Genomic DNA, 11,649 nt, shown 5'->3' on the forward strand with positions numbered 1-11,649 from the left:
ACATATTTACATATATATGTGCGTACACATATGTGTGTATAATTTACTAAAACTATAACTGAAATTTTGCCGAAATGTATTTGAAATTTCCTCTCGATTGACCTCTATTTTTATCACCATCCTATCAATATATCAGTGAAAATTCGATTTTTGATAAAATTCAATAAATTTCATGATATCTCTGATATTTCAAAAAATTCGTTGCGATGTTTCCATCGGGGTTCAACTTTTCCCTCTGAACAATAAAATGTAACGTAATTTCTGATGGAAAATGCTGTCGAAAGTAATAACATTTAAATTTTAGGAACTGCGATGTCCGGTAGCTCTGGAAACGCTTCTCGCTAGGAATTGTTACAATTTAGCGTTCAGAGCAAAAGGCTGAAGATTTACTGCACCTATCGCAGATCCGGATTAAAGCTTCATTCCATCTTTATCGATCATTAGACAGATAAAATGAGGATAAAGCGACGCTGATAACGCGCTCCCCGAACGCACCCACTGTCGTGAATCGTGTACAGAACCGAGGATTGTATCGATAGTATTTTTATTGCCCGGCATCTCCGACGAACTTCAAGCTACAGGGCGCGCGCCTTTCGGATTTCCCGCCGGCACGTGACCGGTCACATGGTGCGAACCGTGACGCAAGCGCCAGCCGCGGTGTCGGCGGCAGCGGCGTACGACGGTCGGTTAAATGCCTCGTCGTACGTGCGTATGAGCGGGCGGACGCGAGAGAGCGAGTGAACGAGCGAGCGGCGGTGCGGCGAGTCGTGTGATGTAGTTCGGTGCCGCGCGAGAGTGTGTGGAGCGTGTGTGTGTACATTTTCTCTCTCTCTTTCTCTCTCTCTCTCTCTCTCTCTCCGTCATCACGAGAACGCTATCGCCCCGACGACGAGCGTTTTCCGTGATCCGCGAGTGATTCACGGGGTCGACGGTTACTCCGACGGATTATCAGGCTCACTACGACGGAACCATGACGGTAATGCGAGCCGACGAGCGTATCATCGAAACGCAGGAAAAGCTACGTGAGTAAAGGAACCTCATAGCCACTTTTCAATCGTAGTCTTCGTGCTCGGGAGAAAACGGAAGATAAACGTTCACGTATCCTCCTCTCTTTTTCTCTCTCGGCTTCTTTCTCTCGTCTTTCTCTCCTCGCATCCCCCCTCTCTTTTTCTCTGTGGCAAATACCAGCCATCACCCGAGATTTCCCTGCGATGCCTCGATGCGCCTCGACGTTGCACCGTTTCTACCGGGACCAGCAGCGATCGAACACCTGCAACACGAGAATCGGCAGGGAAAATCGCGAGATCGCGTGCCATTGTTCCGCCGTGCATGTGCCCGGCCACGTCGATGCGGGAGAACCATGAAGGAGAGAGAGAAGGAGAGAGACAGAGAAGGAAGAGAGAAGGAAAGGGACAGAGATAGGTAGATAGAGAGAGAGAGAGAGAGATAGCGAAGGGACCGCCACCCCCCAACGTAGCATTATTTACGTTACGTAGCGAGAATGAGCGTAGCGTTGCGCGACTCATATACTACGGCTAACTAGCAGAGCCGCGCGTTGATAGCTTCTGTCCGTTTTACTCACGCTTTCCGCATCTCCGTTTTACTCACGCTTTCCGTATTTCTCTTCTCTCTCTCTCTTTCTTTCTCTCTCTCTCTCTCTCTCTCTCTCTCCTTCCTTCCTTGAAACTATCGGCGTCTCTGGTTCTCTTTAAACGTTAAAGAGAACGCGAGGAAGTGTTCACGTTTTATCCCCGATTAACTCTCTTTCTACCTCGCGAGTTCGAGTTACATCTACTTCACTTCGTTTACGTAAACTACGAGGAAATCGCGATCGCGGGACGGACGGTTTCATCAGCCTCGTCTTTATCAGCTTCATATCTTCCTACTCTTTCCACTCGGAGCTCCCAAGATGCATACGGAGAAGTATGGAGAAGCACGGGTGAACACGCCTATATTGGATCTATTCGTTTGAGTTACGCTTCATGCGCAACCTCTCTCTCTCTCCATCGCTCTCTGTCTCGCTCACGCTCTATCTATTTCTATCCTCTCTCTCTCTCTCTCTCTCTCCAATCATCTCTCCAATCTACAATACCAATTTACTCGAAATGAAGAAAGTGCAGGGACGCGCGGCCAAGACGTAAGGATGGACCTAATGACGCGGCGCGTCATATGTGAGCGGCACGCTCGCGTGTTCCGCGCACGGGTGAATGCATTCGTAAGAATGCATTCACGTCCGTGCGGCCCGCCCGCTGTGCCTCGTGCGTGTCCCTCTCTTTTTCTCTTTCTCCCTTTCTCCCTTTTTTTTTCTCTCTTTCTGTCCCTCTCCTCTTATCTCCCTCTTCCTTGCCCTATCGGCCGCGGTCGCGTTCCTTTCCTCGCTTTATGTAATTGCGCCCGCGGACACCTGTCCGTCCAAACGCGTGCGGCGGGCGGACGTAGTCGACGTGAAGTCGGCCGCGGACGATCGCACACATGCTTCAAATTCGTCCGACAACAGCACGGATTTCGAATCCGCTCCTCTCTCTCTCTCTCTCTCTCTTTTCTATCTCTGCGAAAAACGACGACGAGAATCGGAAAACTAATGATTGACGAGATTCGTGGAGATCTCCGCCTTCTCAGCTGCGCTTTGTACATCCCTCCCTCTTTGTTTTTACATTTTGCCCGTTCCGATCTTTTCGTCATGCGACCATCACCTGTTCAGAGATTACCCATTCTCAGTTCATACGAGAACGTACAATGGAAAAAATGCTGCTGTAGAACCAGGGATGCCCTTTTCAGCTATTTTTCCCTTGGCACTTGTATTTTAGCTTTTGTTTCTTTCGGAAACTGTCAAAACCGGTGTGCGCGGGCGCTGAAAAAGATCGTCATCCGTGACGCGTGCAACCTGATGCTTCACGCGTATGCACGGCACTGTTACCAGCTACTCGTAATGACGAGTCTTTTCTTAATTACACGAGTCGGACGAGTGTTCCGCGTACTCTTGATTGTCGCGCCGTACACGCTATTACTGCTCAAGAACACGATACAGCAACTGACTTCATTGTTATTATTAGAACTTAGAAATATTCTATTCTGTGCTGATTTATGCTGTATCTCTAAGATTTTTAACAGCAAGAATTCTCTGCAAATACATTCTAAGTTTCAGTTTCTAAAAAAGTCTCAGTTTATTCATTTATTTTATTTTATTTGCCCTCTCTCTCTCTCTCTCTCTCTTTCTCTCTCTTTGTCGTGCATTGCTACGTGCGATAATTTTGCACTCCTTTTTCGCCAGGGTTTTAAAACGAACGTGAGGACACCAAAAATGGCTACGAAAACTGACGACACAGCATCTATCGACAATCCTAACGACGGTAAGGCGACTTGCTTGAAGGCGAATATCTGATTAATACCGTTGCAAAATGCTCTCACTCGTATGTTTTACTCAATAGGAGAGAGTCTGGACAAGGAAATATTAACCATTGCTGGAAACGATGGAGGGAGCCACCGGATTCCACCAACGTATTTGTACAATACGGGATCAGAGCAGATAGCGAGAACTTCAGATCAGGAGCAGGGCGCTCGAAATCGTAACCCAGCCTCGGAGGATCAGTTGGGTCCTTTGCCGACCAACTGGGAGAAGGCATACACGGATACGGGGGAAGTTTATTTTATAGAGTAAGTACCACAGCGTGTATTCATACGTTGTTCGTGAGACAAAGTGGCGATATTATTTCTGTCACGACTGAGTAAATGACGCAACGATCGACCGGCGATTCCGTTGAGTCCTGGCTGCTCGACGTGAATTAATTATAACGCCGTTATGTAACGGAGATTACGGATATCCACTAGAAGGGAAATTCGCACGCGTCCGATATCTTGACCTTCATTATGAATCATCAGTCTTACTTCTTGACTGCGTAAACGTGTACGCGTTACGTTACAGCCACAACACAGGCACGTCTCACTGGTTAGACCCGCGTTTGTCGAAATTTCAAAAGAGATCCTTAGAAGAATGCCTGGACGACGAGTTGCCCTACGGCTGGGAGAAGATCGACGACACCCTCTACGGCACGTACTTCATCGACCATGTGAATCGTAGAACGCAGTACGAGAATCCGGTGTTGCAAGCGAAAAGGGCGCAGCAGGGCCTGATCGAGCGGAAGAGTCCCAACTTCACAAGAAATCCCGACAAGCTGAAAGGCCAGAGGATACGCACCACCTTGATCAAGAGTTCAAGGGGCTTGGGATTCACCATTGTCGGCGGCGATGACGCCGTGGAGGAGTTTCTCCAAATTAAAAGCGTCGTGCCAAACGGTCCAGCCTGGCTGGATGGGAAGCTACAAACCGGTAATTTCTCCGCTCGAGACACCGCTCATTCTCATGCCGCCGCTGCGATTCACTCCCCGTTTCCGCCCGTCTATGCGATTGTATTTATTTTCAGGAGATGTGTTGGTGTACGTTAATGATACCTGCGTGCTAGGATTCACTCATAATGAAATGGTAAATGTATTCAAGTCAATTGGTAGCGGCGAGACGGTGACATTAGAAGTATGCCGAGGCTACCCGTTGCCCTTCGACCCCAATGATCCTAATACGGAAGTCGTGACCACGATTGCTGTGAACGCACCAGGCAAGCAGACCGATAACATTTGGCGGTTCTCTCTCTCTCTCTCTCTCTCTCTCTCTCTCTCTCGAGATTAATCAGGCAATAATCTCTCGACAGAAGATCCCGCAATGTACATGGACTTGGACTCCTCTTTGCAAGCGAACGGACGCTACAATTTCCTGGACTCCACGTTCTTGCCGGTGCACAGTCTTCAGAATGGCGAGAATCTCGCCACGACGTCCGTCAACTCGATGCCCGACCTCTGTATCTCGGACAAGATCAACACGATCAAGAGGCCGAGCAGCACGGACATACTCCTGTCGGAGAGCAGCGATCTGAACGACTGCAAGGACTCGCCAGTGTCTTCCAAGCCGGAGTTCCTCAGCATCGCCATCGTGAAGGGCGCGATGGGATTCGGGTTCACCATAGCGGACTCCGCTCACGGTCAGAAGGTGAAGAAGATTCTGGATCGTCAGCGTTGCAAGAACCTGATGGAGGGCGACATTCTGGTCAACATAAACGACATCAACGTGAGGAACATGTGCCACTCGGAGGTGGTGCAAGTATTGAAGGACTGTCCGCGCACCGAGGAGGCGCTGATACACGTCCAGCGCACGACGACGAAGTCGAAGGAGAAGAAGGAGAAGAACACGCAGGACTTCTTCAGGAGCAAAACGCCCACCGCGGATATCTACAGTACCCAGTCGAAGACCGTAATACCCAGCCGGCCGAAAACGCCGCTGATCGACACTCGAAATCGTCCGAAATCGCCGACCAGCGGCAGCAGGACGAACTGGAACGAGGTGCAGAGCGAGAACGAGCTGAATCCGCTGGACAGCCACTACAAGTACTCCGAATATTCACACGGGATGTATTACTCGGACCCGTACAAGGCCAACATTACGAATCTGTCGGACAATTTCGCGCCGATGATGAACCTGGACGACGAGTCCGTCAGGAACGTGCCAAAGCGGGACTGGTCGACGAGCGACAAGCTCAACATCAACAATGACATGTATTCCATCGACATCTCCCACCACGACAATATGCTCAAGCAGAACGGCGGGTGCTTGCACTCCGACTACTACAAGGATCTCTACGCGGTGCAGTCGCATTCCCAATACAACGAGGACTACAACGCGTACTCCATCGGGCAGGAGCAGAACGTCGACACTGGTGAAATCTGGGACAAGCGAAAGGAGACCACCAGTTTCGAGCACGAGCAGCCACATTCCAGTTCCATACCTCGGTACGCCCCTCGTTTCCCCCTCGATTCCCCATGATACGGAAGGAATTTCCGTCAATTCGTGTTAACATTTTTCACTTTTCTCAGAAAAGTATTTAAGATTTGTTAAATTAGAACCGTCGTCGAATAGATTAGATGTATCCGAGAAAGTTGTAAGCGGCGTCTCGTTTAATTCGTCGGTATCGATTCAAGGTATCCGCAGTACACGAACGAATTGGTCTGTCCAATGGTGCCCGACATAGAATGGATAGAAACCCTGGTGACTTTAGTTAGACAAGACACCGGCTTTGGGTTCAGAATAGTGGGTGGCACAGAGGAAGGGTCTCAGGTTGGTCTCCATGTCCATCTCCGATGACATGCGACGTATTGTAAAACGAGCCTGATCGGGCGAAGTCGACGAAAACAAAAACGTTAATAATATCGTGGTCAGCAGGTCTCAGTGGGTCACATCGTGCCGGGTGGAGCGGCCGACCTCGACAACAGGCTGAACACCGGCGATCTGATAATGTCCGTCGACGGAGAGAGCGTTATGAACTCTTCCCATCATCACGTAGTGCAGCTGATGATCGCGGCGGCTCAAAACGGCCGGGTGACTCTGGGAATACGGCGTCGTATCAACACGCAGGAGCACCTCCAGGAGAATCTGCAGTCCTCTTACAGCCGGCAGATGAATCTGCAATATCCGTACGACGTAACCGTCACGCGAATGGAGAGCGAAGGATTCGGCTTCGTGATAATCTCGTCGGTCAACAAGGCCGGCTCCACGATCGGCAGGATAATCGAAGGCTCGCCCGCCGAGAGGTGCGGCAGACTGAACGTCGGGGACCACATTCTCGCTGTCAATCACATTGACATCACGAATGTATGCCATAAGGACATAGTCAACTTAATCAAAGACTCTGGTTATTCCGTCACATTGACGATCGGGTATCCGCTCGACGATTGCTGCAGCAACACGTCTCTTTCCCAAAAGGTACGTCTCGCGCGCATAAAGAAGAGAGTTTCTCACCTCGTTGATCTGCTATGGCGGTTGTCCTATGACCTTGATCTCTTCCTGCCAGGATGAGCCGACAGGAGATGGAGATGGTGGTCAGTACCATGCTGTAGAGCTAACTCGGGGCACCCGAGGTTTCGGCTTCAGCATTCGCGGTGGTCGCGAGTTCCAAAACATGCCGTTGTTCGTCCTGCAAATTGCCGAGAACGGCCCGGCGTCCATCGATAACCGTCTCAGAGTGAGTAGAATTTCGATAAGAGGGAAATTAAACGCAGATACACTTGTAACGGATGTCGTCGTTCGAGATTATCGCTATCGCACATTACACGCGGTTATGATCGTCATTTTCAGGTTGGAGATCAGATAATCGAAATAAACGGTATCAACACCAAAAACATGACGCATACAGAAGCGATTGAGATTATACGTAACGGTGGACCATCTGTTCGTCTGTTAGTACGACGTGGCTGCCAAATGCCTTCAGTGGTAGGTGCTCCTCCACATCTCTACGATATGAACATATAGAATTAACCTTTTTGATAATAACATATTAATCTTAAATTAACGACACTTCCACTGTCCCTTTTTGACGAATACTAATTCTAACACCAGCACTTGTATAGAGTCTCTTTGATGATCTGAAAGACAGAGCTTCAGGGTAAACAAAAGCATTAGGTACTGCGCTAAGTGAAAAGAAGAGATAGCGAAAGACAATACGAAAGGAAAAAAAAAAAGAGAGGAAAGAATCTCAGAAAGACTTTTACGTTGCTGTGCTGACACTACGGCGGGAATTGATCTTTGATGTTTGATAACGAGAGAAGAGAATGTGTTATATTGTATTATATATATATCTAATAAGTCTCTTACGCAGTCTTTTACCCGGTAGAAGAATAAATTGTAGTATACGTTATTTGTGAAAATTGTACACATAAACAATTGATTTTCGCAGCTAGCACTAGTTGCGCGATACGTTTCGGCGACGATTTGCTGTGGACGATTTGAATCGCGCAACGTATCGCAAATTTATATAAACTCACCACCGGTGAATATATATTTGTACTTGCCTTCGCGTTTAGATAAAGCACTGAATTCAATTCGATAACACCAAAAAAAGTGATCCACTTGTAAAGATAAAGCTATTTACCGATAGCCCAGTGATAATGACAAGTTTTATCGCAATTATATTGTGCTCGTGTCGCTCGTACGTAAACAGTCGCGAGTATAGACGTTCTCTGATCGAAGAGCGAGTATTGCAGAGGGGACACACACACAGATGACATCCTTACTTCTAACGCAGCTATTCATTGTGCAGCTTGCGAAAGTTTCTTTAATACATAGGAACAATCGTACTTGCTCATTCTAACAAAAAAAAATGAAGGAAAATAATTAGGCTGGTGCTAACCTATAGTTTTTCCCTTAGTTTTCTCCCTCCCTCTTATTATCGATCTAATCGCAGAGTTAAACGTAATTTATCCTATAACACGTGTGATAGCTTTTGAAAGTATTGTGCCTTGTTGCGCGTGTTCCATATATGCAATAATAACGAAATTACTAAATAAAAATGTCGCAGCCTTCGGAGAGTGATTGTAAAACCATCATTGAAATTCGTTGTAGAGTAATCTCACGATCAGCCAAATAAGTATTCGACCGAACGATGAGGGCACCCCGCGCAGGCATTTATCGAAATTACCCGAGAGGGGTGTGCCCCCCAAAAAACGTCAGAAAGTTCGATTTTCCATTTCACTGAACTGCTGTTCATCCAAAAACAGATACTTGTAGCGAGCGCTTTCAGCGAGGAGGGTTCTTTGTATTTCTCGAATGGGTATATACACACGTATATAATGAAACATAAGTTGTGACGTGTATTTCATAAGATCGAAATCGATTTCTTGACGGAGAAAGAGTGATCCTTGGCGCATTTATACACGATATAGCGATACTTTAAGCGTTAGACTGTTTGTAGTACTTGCGAGAAAAACAGGTCGTTAATTTATGTAAACGCGAACGATTGTAAATCTTATACATGACTCGTAAACTAGCGTAAAGCGACACACTAAAAATAATGTAAAAAAAAAAGAAAAGGGAAAAAAAAGCGTCAGCGGCGTGGAGTGACAAGTAACTGTGTTATATTGCTGACAGCAAATAGCATTGATACGCAATGAAGAATCTCGCAGCTCGATGCGTTTTATCGCGTGGAGAGAGACCACAGGCGCAGCTGTATATTCACATACGCTGTGAAGTGATATTGTAGACTGGCAATTTGTGTAATTATCGAATTTATATTATTCGTCGGCACTTCTCGATAACGTTTATCAAAAGGCGTAGGCTCTTCGAAATCTTAGGCTTCTATCGTGGAACACCACTACCTTCGTGAACGTTTCTCTTCTTTTTCTAAACAGCAACATGATTGTGGCCTTGACGATGAAAATAGTTACGCTTTTCGATATCGCGGCAAAGAGATCTGAGAGAACTAGCAACTTGTTTAAAATAATTAATTAACCATAACGATTCTATACTCTGGACTTATTGCGAACACTCGGAGATTCTATCGATGTCTGATTCCTCCTTTATTTCTCTCTGAATATATTTATTCCCAATTAATACAAGATGTATATGTATTGTCATTAATTAAAGTAACTAAGGACTCACGCAACCAAAGAAGCAGATGCACTTATCAGCCGCTTTGTTTTTTGAGTGGTGAAAGAGATAATTACGAAAGAGTTTATTATTGTAATAATTACTTAACCGACCTCACACATACACGGGGGCGACAGTTGTTCGTTTGCCCGCGATTGTAAGGTGATGTTTCTATATTTGACAGGAAAGGTGGACGATGAGCGAGCGGAAATCCAGACTGGAGGAATAACGAATTAGACAGAAATTTTTTTTTTATTCACTCTTCCGGTGTCTTTTTTTTCGATATTTATGAACGTTACACGTTTGAAAGAATAGCGTATATATATATTTTTTTACTTGTAAAATATAGTAAGATAATAAAACGATGGGGACGTTGTTCGGCGCGCGTCGTACTAGTATAAGGGAAACACAAGCGACAAAAAAAAAGGGGAAGATAAAACCAGATTGTATTTTTTAGATCTCAGAATTGAAGTAAGAAAGGAGAGGAAAAAAAAACGCGGCGTCATATTATACACATGGTGTGCGTATATGTGTGTGTATATGTGTGTGTGTGTGTGTGTGTAGAGACGCGCGAGAGCGAATCGTTTGTTCGTCGTACGTTCTAAACGAACGCATGAGTGATAAGCAGCAGCAAACGCATTTAACTGGAAATCACACAATACCCATTTTATAATCATCGCGTTTATTTTTTATAATTATATATATATATATATACATACATATACATATATATATATACAGAATTTGTAAATTGTGTAGGATATAAGTTTGGTATAAATGTATATATACTTGTTTTTTGAAAGGATAATGTTGATAATTTGTAAGGTTAATATAAGAGGCAATAATGTAACGTCAGCCGCGATTTTATCGACTCGAAGTTCACTCGCCGAGTAATCCGAGTCCTCTTTACTACTCGTTTTGCCCGCTCTCTTGCCAAAGCCCCCCCCCCTTCCAGCTACACGGTACATATTGCATCCTTCGTTTTCTTAAAGCTATATACACACACGACTCAGGCAGCTTCTCGGAGCGACAGCGCAGCAAACGACTTAGCGTTAGCGCGCTCGGGAGGAAGAGAAAAAGAAAAAAGGAACGCGGGGAGTCGCGTTTTCGCGCTTTTCTTCCGCGAACACACATCTTGCATCGCGTCTCGAGTAGTAAAGAAATAACGGCCGATTACGCACGTTGGATTTCATGCGCTGCGCGTATACGGCAAAGTTAACTGATTTACCGTTCTCGACTGATGATTTCACTGATTCGATTGGATCCGACGGTGACTCTCTTTTTGTATTATGAGCTTCGTATATTTATTGTAACACACCGATATAAGCCGAATTCTATATACGTGTCCGTTACACTCTGAGTAATCATCGTTGAATGATCCGAGATAAAGCCAGAGAGAGAAACTGATATTGTTGCTAAGAATATAATGTACTACCATTATTATATATTGTTGTTGAAAAATATACTGAGATAATAAATGCTACATTAAAAGAGAGACAGAGCGTATAAGGAAAAGAGGCGTTGATTCTCATCTTGTGGTTTCCGCGCGTGAACACGTAATTAAGCATCCGGCACGATCGATTGGACAGCTGGATCAGGGTGTCTACTCGAACCTCACACAGCACACTTTCGGTGCTAGTATTCCCCTTCCATATCTACATGTTCTAAGGTTTAGTGCTATTCGTGCTGTCATTCTGGATGAAACAGAGGAGTAAGTGAATTTACAATATTTAATTTTAATTTTGCTCGAAAACCATTGAATATATACATCAATTTCGTATTTTGTGTCAACTTGAAAAATTTCAAATTGAAAATAATTACGGATTACGATAATCAAGCTTTTAAATTGAGGCTGTGTGAAATTACGTTGATTATTATTAATTGATGTAAACACATGCTCTTAAGGGTGTAATTTTATGTAAAAATATGTTTTATACTAAAACATTATACATATATGTATATATATATACATATTTTATTTATATATACTTTTCTATATTATTATTCTTTTATTCATTTTTTTTAATATTCTAAGAACATTTTCATAATTTAATATAATAAATATGTAATATCAGTCCGGGAATTTCAAAATTCCTTTTCTATGGCGATTCTGAACATGGAGTCTGAAGCGAATACGCGGAACAGATACGAGATCGTATCCTAGTGATTAACGTGAAAAAAATATTC

General features: G+C 45.0%; 1 protein-coding gene across 4 annotated transcripts; it reads left to right on the forward strand.

Annotated features, from left to right (window-relative positions):
* The first annotated feature begins 667 nt into the window (after window positions 1–667).
* LOC106747675 (membrane-associated guanylate kinase, WW and PDZ domain-containing protein 1-like) lies at window positions 668–10,957 on the forward strand. Of its 4 annotated transcripts, none has more exons than XM_014625442.1 (11): window positions 668–1,022; window positions 3,272–3,350; window positions 3,429–3,654; window positions 3,923–4,326; window positions 4,421–4,609; window positions 4,706–5,834; window positions 6,024–6,159; window positions 6,262–6,804; window positions 6,893–7,063; window positions 7,177–7,311; window positions 8,440–10,957. In XM_014625442.1, exons 2-11 carry the CDS (start codon window positions 3,302–3,304, stop codon window positions 8,602–8,604), a joined length of 3,147 nt encoding a protein of 1,048 aa, XP_014480928.1. In that variant the 5' UTR covers window positions 668–1,022; window positions 3,272–3,301; the 3' UTR covers window positions 8,605–10,957. The 4 variants fall into 4 exon arrangements, with proteins under 4 accessions (XP_014480928.1, XP_014480926.1, XP_014480929.1 ...); XM_014625440.1 differs by having other exon boundaries at window positions 669–1,022; window positions 4,703–5,834; XM_014625443.1 differs by having other exon boundaries at window positions 669–1,022; window positions 4,703–5,834; window positions 9,647–10,957.
* The last annotated feature ends 692 nt before the right edge of the window (window positions 10,958–11,649 follow it).

Source organism: Dinoponera quadriceps, unplaced genomic scaffold, assembly GCF_001313825.1.
Source record: "Dinoponera quadriceps isolate SergipeBrazil2010 unplaced genomic scaffold, ASM131382v1 scaffold1395, whole genome shotgun sequence".
Taxonomy (NCBI): domain Eukaryota; kingdom Metazoa; phylum Arthropoda; class Insecta; order Hymenoptera; family Formicidae; genus Dinoponera; species Dinoponera quadriceps.